Source organism: Piliocolobus tephrosceles, chromosome 7, assembly GCF_002776525.5.
Source record: "Piliocolobus tephrosceles isolate RC106 chromosome 7, ASM277652v3, whole genome shotgun sequence".
In the NCBI taxonomy this organism is placed as follows: Eukaryota; Metazoa; Chordata; class Mammalia; order Primates; family Cercopithecidae; genus Piliocolobus; species Piliocolobus tephrosceles.
This window is the reverse complement of record NC_045440.1, coordinates 64,057,690-64,077,530: the sequence shown is the minus strand read 5'-3', so window position 1 is coordinate 64,077,530 and position 19,841 is coordinate 64,057,690. Positions and strand designations below refer to the sequence as shown.

The 19,841-nt window shown below is 38.8% G+C and overlaps 1 protein-coding gene and 1 long non-coding RNA gene across 5 annotated transcripts in view; one reads left to right on the top strand and one right to left on the bottom strand.

Moving 5' to 3' along the window:
• YTHDF3 (YTH N6-methyladenosine RNA binding protein 3) overlaps nucleotides 1–13,608 on the bottom strand; it is a 42,704-nt gene extending 29,096 nt beyond the window's left edge. Inside the window, exons 1-4 of one of the 4 annotated variants that reach the window (XM_023222338.1) lie at nucleotides 13,265–13,608; nucleotides 12,759–12,783; nucleotides 9,386–9,531; nucleotides 6,785–6,870 (exon numbers count right to left, since the gene is read on the bottom strand). In XM_023222338.1, the coding sequence (XP_023078106.1) occupies nucleotides 6,785–6,870; nucleotides 9,386–9,443 (144 nt within the window). In that variant the 5' untranslated portion in view covers nucleotides 9,444–9,531; nucleotides 12,759–12,783; nucleotides 13,265–13,608. The remainder of the gene's footprint in view (nucleotides 1–6,784; nucleotides 6,871–9,385; nucleotides 9,532–12,758; nucleotides 12,784–13,264) is intronic. The other 3 variants (XM_023222339.1, XM_023222340.1, XM_023222341.1) reach the window with 3 other exon arrangements.
• LOC111549211 lies at nucleotides 13,541–14,438 on the top strand. The gene has a single exon (XR_002733645.3). It is a non-coding gene; the product is annotated as an uncharacterized LOC111549211 (long non-coding RNA).
• The last annotated feature ends 5,403 nt before the right edge of the window (nucleotides 14,439–19,841 follow it).

Here is a 19,841-nt window from a genome sequence, read left to right as displayed (position 1 = left end):
GTAACTCTAACTGTAAATATAGTCAAAGAATGCTCACAATATTCACATGAAAGGAATCAACAGCATGTTTAAAACTGCAATAGTAGCATCTTACAGAAATCAATACTGGAAGTATTGACTGCTATATTTAAATATATATATACAGAAAAGCCTGAGGGAAGTTCAAATACACCAACAATAGTTCTTGAAGAAAAAAATCTTGACAAAATTAATGACTAAACTTTGGAAGCTATGAAGATGACACACACAAATGTGTACAATTTTATCACTAAAGTATCTACTAAAAATGAAAAGTACTCAGTGCTTCATACTGACAAAAAGTCATTGTGATATAAAACTCTCAAAAGTTTAATAAAGATGAGAAGTTCATCTAGTATAAATGAATATACGTTAACTGATTAAAAGATAAAACTGGGCTGGAAGCGGTGGTTCACGCCTGTAATCCCAGCACTTTGGGAGGCCAAGGCAGGCAAATCACCAGAGGTCTGGAGTTCGAGACCAGCCTGGCCAAAATGGTGAAACCCCATCTCTACCAAAATTACAAAAATTAGCTGGGCATGGGGGCACACATCTGTAATCCCAGCTACTTGGGAGGCTGAGTGAGGCAGGAGAATCGCTTGAACTCAAGAGGCAGAGGTTGTAGTGAGCCGAGATCACACCACTGCACTCCAGCCTGGGCAACAAACGAGACCGTCTCAAAAAAGAAAAGAAGGCCAGGCGTGGTGGCTCAAGCCTGTAATCCCAGCACTTTGGGAGGCCGAGACAGGCGGATCACGAGGTCAGGAGATCAAGACCATCCTGGCTAACACGGTGAAACTCCATCTCTACTAAAAAATACAAAAAAACTAGCTGGGCAAGGTGGCAGGTGCCTGTAGTCCCAGCTACTCGGGAGGCTGAGGCAGGAGAATGGCATAAACCCGGGAGGCGGAGCTTGCAGTGAGCCGAGATCTGGCCGCGGCACTCTAGCCTGGGCGACGGAGCAAGACTCCAGCACCCCCCCCCCCAAAAAAAAGATAAAAGTGTATACTGTCTTCATCCTTCTTTTAAACCGTTAAATGTATCCTTTATTTATAATTTTAACTATTTATTTCAACCACTAATCAAATGCATACATTGCAAAAAACATTGATATAAGATTCTCATTCTAAAAGAATATCTACAGTTAAATGGAAAAGACAAATAATACAGGAAAGTGGATAAATTCCACATGGAGATGCATAGGAAAGGTGGGCTGAACATGAAGGTAACTGGTTTCCAAGTTTTAATTTTGATTGTTGGCAATGCAATCCAGATTCAGTAGTCTTCATCTGGATGTGGGAGTGGAAAAGCACACAAAGTAGGAAGTTTTTATGTTAATTCTTTATAAGAAAGCATTCAGAAAATTAAACTCAAAATTTATATTGAATATTCTTATTTCACTATGACAAGTGCTGAATTCTACACAACAGTTACACGTAAAGTTTTTAATGTGTCTATACCCATAGTGTAATTCAGGGGTCAGCAAACTAGGAGGCCAACAAGTAAATCAAGCCATGTTCAGTCTCTGTCACCTATTTGGGTTTTTTTCTTTTAGCAACTCTTATAAAAGCTTTTAGCTTAAAGCCAGGCACGGTGGCTTGCGCTCATAATCCCAGTTACTCCGGAGCCTGGAAAAGGAGGATCAATTGAGTCCAGGAGTTCAAGACCAGCCTGCACAAGAGATTATCTCATTAAAATAAAAAAAAAAATTAGCCAGGCATGGTGGTGCATGCCTGTAGACTCAGCTACTTGGGAGGTGAGGTGGGAGGATCGCTTGGGCCCAGGAGTTCGAGGCTGCAGTGAACTACGATCACACTACTGTACTCCAGTGTGGGCTACAGAATAAGACCCTCTTAAAAAAAAAAAAAAAAAAAAACCAAAAAAAACCCACACACACACACAAAAATTGAAGTGCTTCAAACTCCTGAAGTGACTTCTGATTTAACAACAAAAAGCAAAAAGTTAAGTGATGTTTATTCTAATTTTAATGTTTGTATTATGCTATGTACTTTCTATTATAATTTTCTAAAAGTATACTTTATGCATATCATAAAAATGTCGTTAAGAAAAATGTCATAATATTCAACCTGAATATTTCACCAACCATAATTCTTCATTCTCTGATTCTATTAGATAACCTAATCCATCCATTCACTTAATAAATAATGAATGCTGTATGTGCCAGATACCATGCTGGTTACTGGAGACAAAAAATAAAAACATGGTCTCCAATCCGGAGCACTTCACAGGTATGGTGAGGAAGACTTATTTACCCTATAATGTGATAATCACTCTAACTGAAGTACAAAGAAAGTAAAACAAAACACAAGTACAAAGAAGAGGGAGTAAATAACTGGAAAATCAGAAAAGACTTCCTGAAGGAAATGCCATAGGTGTGTGTACACGTTTGTATAAGACATACATACAAAAATTGAGATCGTGAAAGAAACATTAAGAAAATATTTATACTGCATAAAATAATGGTAAGTTCTATTTTGCCAATCAGATGGAGAAAGTTGGCAGAAGATGAGCTAGAAAGGGAAGTGGAACCACCACTTTAAGGGCATTCATATAATAAATGTATTCACTGTTGAGAAACTACAGTAATTATTTAACATTACAGTGACACAATCAGACTTGGATTTTAAGACTGCTGAGTGGCAGTACAGAATTATTAGTTAGAAAATCACATCAATAGGCAGAACTAATGAATACCTTAACTAAGGACAGTGATGACAAACGCAGGAAACGACAATTTAATTCTCTATATTACTTCTCTGATAAAAATAGCTAAGAACTTACTTTCCCGAACACACAAGCAGACAAACTCAACTTGAGTTTTCCAAATTATTCTTCAAATTTATATGCACAAATTACATGGCATATTTAACAGTGCCAATTAAAATCTAAATTTTCCAATCAATTCAGTCATAAAATTATTCTGAAGAACTATAAAGAATTAATTTTAAGAAATGAAGGACTGTGATTTACTTTCAAAATTACTATAAACATTATTCCTTCAGAAATTGAACACTATAAAATAGAAGAAATATGTTGCCACAGAAGTAGAAAGGTCAACAACTTGTTTTAAAGTACCCTTAGGTTTGATATGAACTAGATCTAAGTATACAAAACAATTTAAATTATTAGCAAAAGACATTAAACACCTTTCCCATCAAAATATTTATTTTTATTTATAATTTTAAAATCAGATAAATGAATTTAATTTTAAAAACACACTGTGTACAGTGTGTAAGGACCTTATTAAACAGTTGTATAACTTTAAATTTGCCACTATCTTCTTGAGATCTTTCACCAATAAATCCAGTTTTCACTCATGTATTATGATAGTACTATTTAAAAGGTCCAAACATTTAATTTTCTAGCTAGGTAATTGAGAGTAACCTAAATTCTCATACAATTTACCTTGAAGATTCCAGATAATTTTCAATAAACCCAGTTTTCAATATTCTACAGTATTACTCCTCTTTAAAATGTAAATACGTATCTTGCTAGAGATAACTATTTTTAATATTAAAGAAAGATGACTGCTGAAAATCTATCTAGTACTGCAAAGGATAGGTAGAACAGACCTTACTGGAATCAAACTTTACAACTTCTCTTCAAACATTATACAAATGTTGATTCCAAAGGTCATGAGTTAACACAAATCTTTTAAAACATTAAAACAAATATTTTACAAATGTTTTGTCCTAACATAAGCCGCAATGATGTAGCTGAAAAAATTCATTTGGGTTCACTAAGGTAAATGCCTTTACATCCTTTAAAAAGTAATGGTTTCCCAAACACTTTTTAAAACTTTTTTTTTTTTTTTTAACAAGTAAAGTCTTACGCACAATTCCAATATATAGAACAGATAAAATGCAAACCACAGCACTGGCTGCTACACTGGTGGGATTCAGGCACCCTCCGCTGGTTTTTCCCCTAGGAAGAGACTAAAGTGCCTCTATGAAATACCAGAAACTCTCTTGACAAAAATTTTTCCTCCAACAGAAACCCTTCTATGCCCTTGTGACAAATAATAAGGAATTGTAAAATATCTGTTACCAAGTAAAACATGCAAGAAGATTACTTCAGGTAGCAATTTCAAAACTGTCTTTTACAGTCCACTAAAATTCCTTAAAAAAGAGTTTGAAAGGCTGAGTGCGGTGTCCCACGCCTGTAATCCACCCCAGCACTTTGGGGGGCCGAGGCAAGTGGATCACTTGAGGTCAGGAGTTCAAGACCAGCCTGGCTAACACGTTGAAACCTCGCCTCTCCTAAAAATATAAAAATTAGCCAGGCGTGGTAGCATGTGTCTGTAATCCCAGCTACGTGGGAGGCTGAGGCAGGAAAATTTCTTGAACCTGGGTGACAGAGGTTGCAGTGAGCCAAGATCATGGCACTGAACTCCAGCCTGGGCCGTAGAGCAAGACTCCGTTTCAAAAAAAAAATAAACAGTTTGAACAAGTCACGATTTTTTATACCATATCTTCATTTTAAGAACTTCATTTTCAATTATAATTTATAAATTATGAAATCAAGTAGAAAAAAAAAAACTGTTCAACTGTTTAGCCCCCAAAATTTCTCAAACCTATCTAAACATGGAGATCTTTTTGAAGGAATATTTACTACACCTCCTAATATCAAAATTTCTCAGCAAAGTTGGAAAATACTGCCATATTGCCGTAAGCGTTAACTGGGATCACTCTATGAGCCAGAATGTAATAAAATCACACTTCTTTTAAAACTTGCAGGCCGGGCGCGGTGGCTCAAGCCTGTAATCCTAGCACTTAGGGAGGCCGAGACGGGCGGATCACGAGGTCAGGAGATCAAGACCATCCTGGCTATCACGGTGAAACCCCGTCTCTACTAAAAAATACAAAAAACTAGCCGGGCGAGGTGGCGGCGCCTGTAGTCCCAGCTACCCGGGAGGCTGAGGCAGGAGAATGGCGTGAACCCGGGAGGCGGAGCTTGCAGTGAGCTGAGATCCGGCCACTGCACTCCAGCCTGGGCGACAGAGCAAGACTCCGTCTCAACAAAAAAAAAAAAAAAAATTAAAACTTGCACTACACTTCACAACAAATGATCTACTTTCATAACCTTTAGGTCGAAAAGTAATTTTGCTGAGATCGTAAAGTTTTTTCTTTCCCATTTATTTCTTCTCCTCCAATGTATGCTAGGAATGTTGCTCAGTAAATAGGAAGGGGTGGTTAAGGGGAAGTAACCAAGAGGTAGATGAGGTTGAACACAACCACCACTCTCCTTGGTCCTAAAAATAATCCTGTATCCCACAAATTGGGAACTATTTTTTGTTCAAATTTTCCCTATAACTCTACTGTACAAATTGTTCAATTCTGTAGTAAGTTTTGGTTCCTTGTTCTTTCACAGTTTCAAAAATCTAGGTTAAAATTTTAGAGTACATTTTTCATTTTCTCCATATATGCAAGCAGACAAGTCAAACTTCAGTTTTCCATTTACTCTTCAAATTTATACACATAAACTAACTGGCATCTTTAACAGTGCCAATTAAAATCTGAACTTTCGGTTGGGCACGGTGGCTCACGCCTGTAATCCCAGCACTTTGGGAGGCTGAGGCAGGCAGATTACTTCAGGTCAGGAGTTCAAGACCAGCCTGGTCAACATGGTGAAACTCTATCTCTACTAAAAAATACAAAAACTAGCCAGGCGTAGTGGCATGTGCCCATAATCCCAGCTACTCAGGAGGCTGAGGCAGTAAGAATCACTTGAGCCTGGGAGGCAGACGTTAGAGTGAGCCAAGATTGGGCCACTGCACTCTAGCCTGGGCAACAGAACAAGACTGTCTCAAAAATTAAAAACAAACAAAAAAACTGAATTTCCAATGAAATTAATCATAAAATTATTCCAAAGAACTACAGAACTAATTTTAAGACCCGAAGCTCTTGAGCATTTTTTGCTTTTTTAATGCAAAACAAAAAGTTTCATTCCAGAATGTTCTCTCTAAAAAAAACTGGTGAATACTGAAAATGTATTTTCTTCATTTATTTCTATCAGTGGCATATTTTTAATAACAGACAGAAATGGATGCAGAAATGGCATACAGATACCTAACACCATTGTTCTTCAATGTTTAAATTGCAACTATGCTTGTACACAAATACTCAAGGCCACCAGTTATCAATTACTTGCTTTGATAAAACTGTCCATGTCTACAATATGCAAGCAACTGTGTTTATAAAGCAAGTATGTTTATAAACTCCTTAACTCTATTCCTAACATTATCAAGGTATGTTAAACTTTTCAATAGTTATCAATGAATTCAAATTGAAATGTTTTAAAAAAAAGAAAACACTACATTTAACTCAAAATTGCAGGCAATTTCAGGCAACTAATCCCTCCTTCAAATACACAAATTTCTAGCTAATTACGCCTTTTAATTAGCTTAAGCTATGAAGATATAGCAGTGACATTAAAAGATTAAGTTCCTTCAATACACACACACACACACACACACACAAAACCTAACCATAATATATACAAATAATGGTCACCTTCAAATCTTTATTCTATATTTCATAACCTAGTTTCTGGTGCCTATACTTTCTGAAGAAGAACTCTCCTGTGCCATAAACCTGCAACCGCTACTCACTACTCACTTACTATATAGGTACACGAGATGAATGAATCCATGTTATGGTTAATCACATTAAATAATTTATTTGGAAAATCAATTAATATTAATAAAAGGTTAATTTCCTAAAATCTGAAACTGTCAAAGACTTACCTGATTTGTCTGGCTACTTAAGTATGGCTCAAAATCATCATCATTTACAGCATCTTTTTGATGAATCGAACCGTTTTGTACTGAAACTAAAAAATATGTTTGTATTAGAAGTGTTGTAGTTATCTTTACGAAACTCACAGCACAACCTAATGTTTTTAATATTTTTCAAGCCAAAAAAGTAATCAGAAAAAATAATACTGAGTTATTTTTCCTTTTAAGAACCCTCTTAAGGATAAACTATTTTAGATACAAATATTTATGTGCCACAAATACTTAAAAGTCTTTTGATACATAAGCCCAAGACTACATAAACACAAGCCATGTATATACTTCCCCTTACCAAAAACTTTAAGTAAATATCCCAATCTCAACACTGTAGTAAGTAAACTGTTATATAACAATGTTGGAAAGAGTTCCCTAATGCTATATTTGAATCTAAAATAACTATTTCAAGTAGTGTTGCAGGCAATAAAAAAGATTTCTGAATGTTTTCTAACTTTGTTTAAATCTCTAAATTATTTACTCTAATAAAAAAATAACTATTTTTTATCTCATGTTACAGTAAATGTCTTAAATGTCTCCAGTAAAGTTTAGCTAAAATTAACTTGAAACAATATCACAATGAATAGACTTATAATTGTGAAATGTCTAAATAAAGAGGGCTTTAATTCTAAGCTCTCCAAAACGAAGACTTTCACATGAAACGACAAACAAAATTAAGACAAAAATGATAGCCATAATCATCCTTGCAACAGATGAGAAAACAAGTCAGAAAATAATTTTGTTCAAAGGTCATCTCCATAAACACTCTGAAGTTGTTATTCTCTAGATGCTGTTTCAGAGTGCTTTTGAGCAGACTCCAGAAGTAAGGTCCTGAATTTGAATCTCAAGTCCACCACTGAGGAGATGATCTCCAGTTAGGGATTTAACCTCTCTAACCTTTGACTGTTTGTTTCAGAAGGTTATGAATAGTACCTACCTCATCTCATCTGATTATTAAATGACAGTGTTCAATAATCTTAGATATTATCACATTAAATATTACAAGATCCAAATAGGACTAATATGACTTTAGAACCATTTAAACAGAAGTGTTACTAGGCTAATACTTGCTGGGGTGGCACTACGTAAATATACTATTCTATACTAGTGAAGATGAAAAAAGTTGAAAGTTTCCGATGGATGTCTACAAATTAGAAACAAAAACAACTCCGTATCTAAAGATTTACTGCTCAAAGGTACAACATCACCAAATTTTATGAAGTTAGGAGAGTGATGGGTTTAAGTTATGTGTTCCTCTGTAATATTGTAACATTTTTATTATCCCTAAATTTTCCCATGAGTGTAGAGCACCTAAAATGTAATATTATGAGTTAACAGTGGCTTGGGAGCAAAGATACACAAAATCCCTTAAATCTTTGCCATCCGATGAGTAGCAAAGATCACTCAAAGATCTTATGATGCTACTGTGTAAAGCACTCAAAGAAGACTTCTTACTACACCACATTGCCCCTCAAGAGGCCACAAGAGCAACCTGAAGGTCAACTTGATCCTGGCTCCACTAACGTTAATTTAACTATGTCTGATAAGGACTGCATCAGAACTGGAGTTGAGCTAAATATGCTCCATGGAATTTAAATATGTAATAGCCACTAGAAACCAAAATAAAGAGGGTGCCTTAGGTTACTTCTAGTGCCATTATAAGGCTGGGTTACCCATTTCAGTCCAAGAGATTCTGACATACCTGTTCTCCTCTGACACTGGCTTTACTGTTCCTAAATCAAAGGTAGTTTATGCACGGTCTATTACTTCTTGAAAAAAAATTCTTCACTATTACACTCATACATGTTAGTCAATATTTGCAACAGCTAACAACTTAAAAATTATGACTATCTCTCATATCCACTAGGTTCTCAAAAATCTAGTTCATACAAATACAAAAACTGCTCAAGACCAGCCTGGGCAACCTAGCAAGATCCCATCTTTACGAAAAATGTTTAGAAATTAGACAGGTGTGGTGGCATGTGCCTACAGTCCCAGTTACTCAGGAGTCTAAGGAAGATCACTTGAGCCCAGGCATTCCAGGTTACACTGAGCTATGATTATGTCACTGCACTCCAGCCTGGGCTACAGAGCGAGACCCTGTCTCTATTTAAAAAAAAAAAAAAAAAAGTGCTTACTTAAAATTTATCTGTATATTATACTGCTATTCTTACTTATTTCTTCTGTTCCATTCTTTCTCTTCTAAGGCTAGGCCTGAGAACAACCCATATACTATTAAAAATACAGTCTACAATCATTTTTAAATGATGCATAAATGTCTACAAAGTCTTAAAATATAGTACAAGAAGTCAATCTACTTTAAAAAAAAGGTTTAATTAAAAGTACTTCACATATACTGAGAAGCTACTTGCATTAAACTAGCCCTTAAGTTTTGGAAGTGTATCTTTAAGAAAACGATCATAAAGACTTTCGTTTTTGAATATTACTTAACGACAAACTAATGTCTTGGAGTCTGAAAACCATTAAATAGAATTGAAATCCAAGCTAGTTCCATAGTCTGTAAAAGTTCTTCAGGGGAAAAAAGAACAGATGACTTACATGATTCTTCGCCTGTTTCCTCTGCTCTATGAAACAGAGTCAAATCAAGATAGAACATGGGCCTTAGGAGCCAGGTGATTCTTTGCTCTGGTCCTGACTACATCAAGTTAGGAAAGTCAACAGATCTGTGCATCATGTTTCCCCACCTACAAAAACAGCGACAATACCATATACCCTCTATCTCCTTACAAGGATGTTGTGAGGATTGATAAAATGAAGCCTAAAATAATGACAGTAAAGTGCTTTGAAATCATTTCTTGGGAGGATGAGGAGAGAATACAACTGAATATTGCCAAAATGCAAGACATTTTCCACTACTTTCCTGAAAATTAAAACTTAGCCAAATTTAACCTAATTATTTTAAATTATAGTTGTATAAAACAATGCATATGTCTCTCTGTTGGAAGAGAGTGGAGAGGAGGAAAAAGATAAATCCTGTTCCATGAATTTGCTATTTATAAACTTAGGAAGAGGAGAAAGGAGGCAGTAAGGCCTAAGACTGTAAGTATGGCATCTGACACTTCCATCCATAGTACTCCCAAATAAAAGCACTGCACACCTTTATTCCAATAAGCAAAAATTCTACTTGTTAATAATAAAAAAAATACAAAGTCAGTGTTAAATTATGAACCAATAGGCAATAATTATTCTTACATTTCTACTATCCTTTGGTACTACTCTTGCCAAGGATAATAAAGAGTTCCAATATTTAACACAGGGACAGACTATTAATTAAAAAAGAATTCAAATTTAGAAAACAAGTAAACCTTGAATTATTACTTACTCTACAAAAACATTTTTGTCATATCAAAGACACTTATTTAGAATTCCTTTTGGCTTCTGTAATGAATTAAGTAATTAAGGATATATAGAAAATCAAAGACACTAAAACTAGGTGTTAGGCTAATGCTGTCAACTGAAGACAATTCAGAAAAGAAACAGAATCTCTGAAATTAGAGTAAGTTGACTGAAAAGGATTATGTGTTCAAAACTTTAACTGACACCAACTTCTCAAGGACATATTTTTCATAAGCTTGCTAAGTTCTGAATTCAAGATTACACATATTTAGAATACTGAGCTTGTAGTTTAAGGAAAATAACTTAATAAAAGTAAACAGAACTGTAAAATAATTTTACTAGCTGGAAACAAGCTAAGGCAGAACAGCTTTTCTCAAATACACACATAGCTACTAATATGAGGTTCACTGGTGGTGCTGCCTTTGCCTTGTAATTCTCCCTGCAGAGTCATAAAAATACAAATAACGTATATGTGTATTTGTGCATTTGTAGCATCTGCCATTTTTAAGGAACTTAAATAATTAGCAATACTTTCAGGCCAGTAACATTTTTCCCCTCCTGCCAAGGCTCCATGCAAAGGAGTCTTCCTGCATCTTAAAAATAGATTAAGTGAGGAAAGTGAAAAGAAATTCAGCAAATGTAATTGCTACTAGAGCAGCGAACTATTGTAATTATAAGAATTCTCACAACATACCACAAGAATTATGACTAGAGTTATTATTTTTATTTTATAGAGGGGAGATTCTGACAAACAGGTAGAATGTTTTCAAGCTCACTTGGCAAGTCAGTAGCCAAAGGCAGTATTAGAACTCAGGACTCCAAGGAATCCCAATCCATTATTCTAACCTTAGATGAAATTAATAAACTGAACAACAAGGGGGAAAGAAAGAAAATTTCTTGAGAATAAATAACTATCAAAATAAACACTTTGTGTATGTGTCTCAATACACCTAACAGAAGTGATACTGACGGATAAAAATTTTTGAAATAACCAAAATATACTTATTTGCAAACAGTGGATATATTATGCAGTTTATAGATAACTCATGTCTAATATCAAAGATGCCACCAGTGCCTACCTAAGTGAAATGACCACCCATAAATCAAATTTATTTTACTGACTTACAATGCTGTAGAGACTCTTTTAACAAACAAGTACCTCATAGAACTTGTGTACTTACCTTAAAGCAGGTAACACAAAACACTTAGCATTTCAAATAGCCTTGCAAAGTGCCACCTCCCCACAGATCTAGGATAAAATAATTTATGCTAGGCAATAATGACCACAATTTCACAATCTCCAAGTCTATATAATTCCTAATGGGTAGACTAGCAAAAAAAGAAATTAATGGATCATTCTTTTTAAAATTCACAAATTTTTAAAAACTCATTTAAAATAAATCAATATCCAACTTTATTTCAGGTTTACGCTTACAAAAAAAAATTCTAGAAATGAAATTTTAAAAATTAAAATGTCTAAATATTTATATACTGCAAGAAAACATCTTTAATGAAAACAAACCAATAAATGTTACCTAATATGGTGCTATGTAATTGGTATGTACAAATTCCACATTTCAAAGGAAATTAACTAATCTACATATCCAAAACCTATTATTTTAAATTCACCAAATTTGCAATAGCAAATAAATACCCTAACAAGAATTTAAAAGGCACCAAAGACAATCTATATCTAAAAGGCTACTATAGATCTTAATTTCTAACACTGTTACTGAAATGAACAGAAAGCAAATTTTAGCGTAATTTCAAGCACTACAAAATGTTATATATAATTTGCTTTGATGTTATTTAATTGGCACTATCCCAAGAAAGCAGTTATTGTTCTATACTTAACTAAATGTCACATGACTAATGTAGTCAGCTGACTGCACTGTTCCATATTAATACAAAACACACTTTAAAAAAAAAAAACACTTTTCTTTCAACGGTACTTTTGCTAAAGAGTAAATTATAAAATCCTGAAAGAAAGTCACAAATTATTTTATTCTCAGCCCTTTATAGAATACCAGATTGATTCACACCTTGCAATCAGGACAACAGTGCAAGACTGCATGCCTACTTAATTCTAATCTCTCTCGTGTTGTTGCCTCCTTGCAACTGACTTCAACAGAATCTGTGATTAACAGTACAATTTTCATTAATCTGATGGAATAGTATGTAGAGTTCCATTTTCCAGTGTAATCCAGACAAGTCAAACAAAATGTCCACTTTAAGAATATACTTGTCTACATACACGTGTAGAAATGTTTTGTGGCAGAAGTTACATAACACAGATAAACTGGAAAACCAAAGAAATACCACTAGGTTCACACCAATTCCTCCTTAACTGACAAGGAAACTGTTTCTCGTACTACTTTGGTTTCTATAAAGCGGCTTCAAAGCAACGAACTACCGAAGCTCTGGATAGAACTTGGCTACCTTAGCCATGATGAATATTTTCTCTAATCCTACATTTTTTCCCATGAGGGAGCAAAAACAAACAAAAAACCCTCACAGAGTTTAAAAGTAACATCAAGGCAACACTGAGCAGTAAGAAAAAAAAATCCAAACTCACCTTTATTTCCTTGCCCTTTAGGTCTCTGTGTAGCAAGACGAAAGATGCGGTAAAGAGGAGAAAAAGGAAGAAGAGAGAAAGTGTGTTAATCAAAGGCATTATCAAAGACAAGTTATTTTAGACTATCCGCGTAGGAGTAAAAACCCACCATATCCTCCACAGCCACCAATTTCCCAACCACCCCCGGCCTTTAAACCTCCCACCCGCCACTCGGAATCCTTCTCCCAGAGCTCGCCCGGTCTCAGCCCCATGTCTGCCGCCCTCAGGATGTGTCCTAAGGCCCCTAAGACCGGTCCTTGCCCCCACCCACCGCAGCACCGCGCCCGGCCGCAGGCTACGGGGCCAAGACGTACGCCCCGGCCCAGGCAGCTACACCGCAGCAACTTGCGCCCGGGGCACCGTTATGGGGCCGGCAGCGGCGGCGACGGGGAGGAGCCGAAGCCCCGCGCGAGGGTGGAGCTCCGGGACTCGGGCCTTCGCCGAGCCTGGGCCCTCTGCTCCCTCACCTGATCCACGCTAGTGGCTGACATTCTTCACCGCAACCCGAGAGCCGCCGCCGCCGCCGCTGCCTGGGCCTCTCCCCGTGCACTCACAGCAGTTGGCTGTCGCCCTTGGCCGAGTGATTGTTCCAACCGCCGCCGCTGCCGCCGCTCGCTGAGAACCCAAAATGAGGGCCTCGCGCTCGGGAGTCGGAGGAAGAGGCCCGTCTTCTCCGCTTGCACGCTCCTCTTCCCCCTCTCGCTCTCCGCTTCTCGGGTCCACAATGGCGGACAGACTCCCTAGTCTCACTTCCGCTCCGAGCCTCCCTGACCTTCCGCTCTCCACTCTGACGTCCGCGCTCACCTCGCTCTTCCTCCCCCACCCTCCCGCCGCCGGTCTTGGCTCCGCCTCCGCACCTCCACGTCATCGGAGACGGGACCGGCGCTGACTGCCCGTGGGCGCATGCGTCGTGGAGGGGGGGCGTCGGGGCGTCCGCTAGCGCCAACTTTCAGCGTCTTCTCTGCGGATTCCTTCTCTCCCGCCCTGACGCTGCAGGGCGCTGGCCAAGCGGCGTCAGCTGGAAGGCTGGCCAGAGCCGGATTTTGTCGCACTCTGGGCAGGAAGACAGCCGAGGCGGCGGCGATGGAGATAGTAGTGCCTTGCTTAAGTCACGGCGGCCGGCGGCGCCCTCCTGGAGGCTGACTGGACGGAGGCAGGGAAGATCCCGGTGAGCGGGCCGGGCCTAACGGGAGCCTCCGGCGGCCGCCCAAAGCCGCGGGCATGGGTGCTGACTCAGCCGCCCTCGGGACGGAGTTGCTGCGTCCCCACAAACCGGCCAGTGCAACTGAAGTGGCGGGTTAGAGCTGTGGTGCTCAAACATGTCCAAGCAAACGGGAGGAGCACCGGCGCGGGTTCAGTCTCTCCAAACCCAGTTCAGCCGTTATCTCTGGAGTCAGACTTTGCCGCCCAATTCATGGATTTGTGCTTTTGACTCCGCTCTGATTTTTTTGAATGAATAAAGTTGCCTGGGATACTTAAGTATAGTTGCAGAGCGTCTTTTCGACCCTAAAAAGAGGGAAATTTCCATTGAAAAAGTTCTTTTCCACATATTGGCAAACCCAAAGGATGCCAATTTGCAACATGTTGACATTTTCATTGAAATATCTACAATAAAGGCAAACATTCCTTGTCTTTCAGTGATACAGACTCCATGGAAGGAAATAATTTAAATGACCAAATACTTTCTGTACTTCAAAACCATCAAATAAGTGATCATTTAGAAAGTATAATTGTAGAATCATAAGATTAACTTTGTAGTTTACAGTGCAACAGTATCTTAGAAGCACTGAATAATAGAAAAACTTGAGAGGCGACTTTTCTTGTGAATCACCAAGAGGCATTTTTGAGTTCTGGTCAGTTTCCCTGGCCCTCCTATTCATTGCCACAGGTCCCAACCTGAGCACCCTTGCACTTCCCAAGACTCCCCCAACCCTTTCTGCTGTTGCTCTCAATGTCTCTCATCCTTCACTCCCAAACACCGTTTTAGTTTTAATGAGTTTACTGGTACATGCTATGAGCCAGGAACTTGAGAGAGAATATACAAGAGGAGGCTTATGAAATCTTGCAAGCCTTGTCTTTGATCCTTAGTATCATGGCTTTGGAACCCAATCAATTCGAGTTTGAATTCTAGTGGAGCAAGAATTAGTGTTATAACCTTGGTAGAGGCACTGAAACTTTTTTTTTTTTTTTTTTTTTTTTTGAGACAGAGTCTTGCTATGTCACCCAGGCTGGAGTACAGTGGCGTGATCTCGGCACGCTGCAAGCTCTGCCTCCCAGGTTCAGGCTATTCTCCTGCCTCAGCCTCCCCAGCAGCCGGGACTACAGGCGCAGGCCACCATCCCAGCTAATTTTTTTGTATTTTTAGTAGAAATGGAGTTTAACTATGTTAGCCAGGATGGTCTCGATCTCCTGACCTTGTGATCCACCCGCCTTGGCCTCCCAAAGTGCTGGAATTACAGGCGTGAGCCACTGCGCAGGGCCTGAAACTTTCTAAGCCTTGGCTTACTCGTAAGTAAGATTAGGTCCTTTGTGTGTACAGTTCCTGACACAAAAGTAAGCTTTCAACGAACTGTGGCTATATACAGGTAGTGAATTGTTCCTTTGCTAAAAGATTCCCAGAAATAGTAATCGCTTACATTTATTGAGAACACATTATTTGTCATGTTAATTCCCACAGCATCCTTGCAGAAGTGCCATTACAAAAACTGATACAGTGAGGTTAGGAAACATGCCACAAATAACAGCCAGTCACTATGAGAGCCAGTTTTTGAACTCAGGCAGTTTGACTCCCAAGTTCCCACTCTAATAACCACCGTATAATACTGGCTAATGACATAATATTATGAGCTTCTATTCTCTTTCATTTCTGCTCAACAAACTTCTTCCTTTATGACTTTTCTTCCTAGCAATGAGATCTGAACTTGCTGAATGTAGTGCTAACTAACCTCAAATACAAACCTACTTAATTTAATATTAACAGACTTTTGAAGTACATCTGGGGACTACCTAAAAACCATCTCCAATGCCTCCAGGAGTGTATTAGTCCATTTTCATGCTGCTGATAAAGACATACCCAAGACTGAGGAGAAAAAGAGGTTTAATTGGACTTAAAGTTCCACATGGCTGGGGAAGCCTCAGAATCATGGCAGGAGGCAAAAGGCACTTCTTACATGGGGGACAGCAGGAGAAAATGAGGAAAAAGCAAAAGCAGGAAACCCCGATAAACCCATCAGATCTCATGAGACTAATTCACTATAATGATACTAGCACAGGAAATACCGGCCCCCATGCTTCAGTTACCTCCCCCTGGGTCCTTCCTACAACATGTGGGAATTCTGGGAGATAAATTCAAGTTGAGATTTGGGTGAGGACATAGCCAAACTATATCATTCTGCCCTGGCCCCTCCAAATCTCATTTCCTCACATTTCAAAACCAATCATGCCTTCCCAATAGTACCCCAAAGTCTTAACTCATTTCAGCATTAACCCAAAAGTCTACAGTCCAAGTCTCATCTGAGACAAGGCAAGTCCATTTTGCCTATGAGCCTGTAAAATGAAAAGCAAGCCAGCTACTTCCTAGATACAATAGGGGTACAGATAATGGGTAAATACAGCCATTCCAAATGGGAGAAATCGGCCAAAACAAAGGGGTTACAGGGTCCATGCAAAGGACAGTCAAATTTTAAAGCTCCAAAGGGATCTCCTTTGACTCCAGGTCTCACATCCAGGTCATGCTGATGCAAGAGATGGGTTCCCATGGTCTTGGGCAAGGAGAATGGAGAGGATATTTTGAAAAATGTTGCCACAGAGCCTAGATTCTAGATAAAAATGCACTCTTCTGCAGAGCCATTAGGGTATGTCAGCCTCCTGGAGCACACATCACAGTGTAAAGCTTGGAAAGGAGAGGGCAGGCTGGATTTAAGTCTTCATTTTTCCCTCAGCTAATCTTGGTGTTTGTGTGTGCATGTGTTGTTGTTGTTTGTTGTTTTGTTGTTTAATTATAGCGACATGGTCTTGCTGTGTTCCCCAAGCTGGTCTCCAACTCCTGGGCTCAAGGGATCCTCCCGCCTTGGCCTCCCAAAGTGCTGAAATGACAGACAGTGAAGTTCCATTCTGCACAACTGTAACTTCTGTATGACTGCTTCTATCAGTTCAAATTAGGTTCAGCTACAAGTAGTATCAAGTTCAAAATAACAGGAGGTGAAGATAGAAATCTGTTTTTCTCATATAACAGCAATCTGGATATAGTCCAGGACTTGGGTTGCCATTATATCAGATATCCAGGCTTCATCTAGTCTGTTGCTCCGCCATCCTGTTACAAATGAAGTTTCGTTGCCACGAAAGAAACAGCCCTCAAATATAGAATTTTCTTTGTAATTCTCAGCAAGGCAAGTTACTTCTATAGAAGGGTGCACCCTTACAGATGGAACAACGGTGAGCGCACACTTGGACAAGGGAAGGGAAGGGGTTCTATCCCTGACGCATGTGGCCCCTGCTGCTGTGTCGTTCCCCTATTAGCTAGGGTTAGACCACACAGGCTAAACTAATTCTGACTGGCTAATTTAAAGAGACTGACAGGGTGAGTGGTTTGGCGGGAAAAATGGTTATGACAGAGCAGGTAATCGGAATGAGTCAGGGTGGAGTAGGTAATTGGAATGAGTCATGGTGGAGCAGGTAATCGAAAAAGGTTGCTTTATGATGAAGTTAAGTTTAAAAGTAGAAGGCAAAGAATTGAACATACTGACATACTGATTCTTTGAAAAGAAATTTAGAACTCATATCTAACAATCCTCATTATGATACCTCTACCTGTGACCCATGATGGCTGCTCAACTTCCAGCCATCATAATCACATTCCCACCAGCAGAAAAACAAAGAAAGCACATTGTTCTCCTTTAAGGACATTTTGTAGAAATTGCATTTTTTCCATTTGTATTAGTCTGTTTTTCCATCACTATAAAGGAATACCCAAGACCGAGAAATCTATAAAGAAGAGAGGTTTAGTTGACTTACTATTCTGCAGGCTATTCAGGAAGCATGGTGCCAGCATCTGCTTGGCTTCTGGTGATGCCTCAGGAAGTTTACAATCATCGCAGAAGACAAAGGGGGAGCTGGCTTACACATGGTGAGAATGGATGCAAGAGTGAGATGGGGGAGGTGACATACACTTTTAAACAACCAGTTCTCCTGTGAACTCACAGAAATAACTCACTCATCACCAAGGGGATGGTGCTAAACCATTCATAAAGGATCTGCCCCAGTGATCCAAGTGCCTCTCCCCCATCAACATTAGGGATTACATTTAATTGTGAAATTTGGAGGGGACAAACATCCAAACTATATTACCATTTCTGGCTACTTCCTACTAACTAAAACATAGTTTCCTACAAGTATTTAAAGTTAAGTGAAAGCTGGAAAATATATTCTGAGTGGCCATGTGTTCAGTTAAAATGAGGGTGTTTACTACTAAGGAAGAAGGAGAGAACGGTTGGAGAGAGACTTAGTAGTAAAGTCTGTCCCTAGTAATTTCCTGGATTTGCTTTGTTAACTAGCAGCACTTAAACTTATCTTTGAATTTTACCAGTGTTTAAGCCAAAATTTCTAAGGCTTCCTGTTATTTAAGCAACATACATAGTACATGAACGAAGTGTAGAAAATTCAACTTGAGGATTGGTTGATGCACTTTTAAAAAGAGGTATTCTTAAATATGCTTGAGGTAAAAATCACTAACAGCTTAGAAAGACACTGAATAAAGTAAAAAATCAGTCAATCTTCTTTGAAACAGAAAAGCCAAAACTTTTCCATTTATTCTTATGTTTACTGCGGGGAAATTTACAGTGACAAGAACAAGGCAGCAGAAAACATCAAATAACCTTAAGATTTGATTAAAGCAATTTCTTCAAACTGTTTCCTTGGGACGAGCAGCAACATCTCCTAGGAACTTATTCAAATGCAGATTCTCGGGCCCAGCCCGTATTTACAGAATCAGAAGCTCTAGGGTTGGGACCAAAAGTCCGTGTATCAAAAAAAAAAAAAAAAAAAAAAAAACAGTCGTGGTGACCCACGCCTATAATCCCAGCACTTTTGGGAGGCTGAGGCAGATGGATCGCCTGGGGTCAGAAGTTTGAGATCAGCCTCACCAACATGGTGAAACCCCATCTGTACTAAAAATACAAAAATTAGCCAGGCATGGTGGTGGGCGCCTGTAATCCCAGCTACTTGGGAGGCTGAGGCAGGAGAATCACTTGAACCCAGGAAGTGGAGGTTGCAGTGAGCCAAGATCATGTCACTGCATTCCAGCTTGGGCAGCAGAGTGAGACTCCATCTCAAAAAAAAAAAAAAAAAAAGCATCTTTGGTTGGGCGCGGTGGCTCATGCCTGTAATCCTAGCACTTTGGGAGGCCGAGGTGGGAGGATCACCTGAGGTCAGACCAGCCTGACCAACGTGGAGAAACCCCGTCTCTACTAAAAATACAAAATTAGCCAGGTGTGGTGGTGCATGCCTGTAATCTCAGCTACTCGGGAGGCTGAGGCAGGAGAATTGCTTGAACGCGGGAGGTTGCAGTGAGCCAAAATCATGCCATTTCACTCAGGCCTGGGCAACAAGAGCGAAACTACGTATCAAAAAAAAAAAGCACCTTTATTTTGAAATAATTGTAAATTTATGGAAGTATTGCAAAGAGAGTTCCCATGTATTCTTCACTCACCTTTCCTTAATTTTCACATCTTACACGACATTGTAATTATGCCAAGATATGGGCTTTAAAAAATTGTAATTGACATGGGTACAATACTTTTAACATTGGTACAATATTATTAACTATAGACTACTTAGAGTTCCTCAGTTCTTCCACGAGTATTTTTTTTTTCTATTCTAGAATACCATACAACATTTCAATGTCATGTCTCTTTAATCCCCTCCAATTTGTCAGTTTCCTTGTTAGGTCTTTCCTTGTTAAGTGTAGTTAGATTGGCGTGAGTAGGGCAGGAGAGGGCTCTTCCCCTACCCACTAGGAATGTCGGGTAATGGTTTGCCAATTATCAC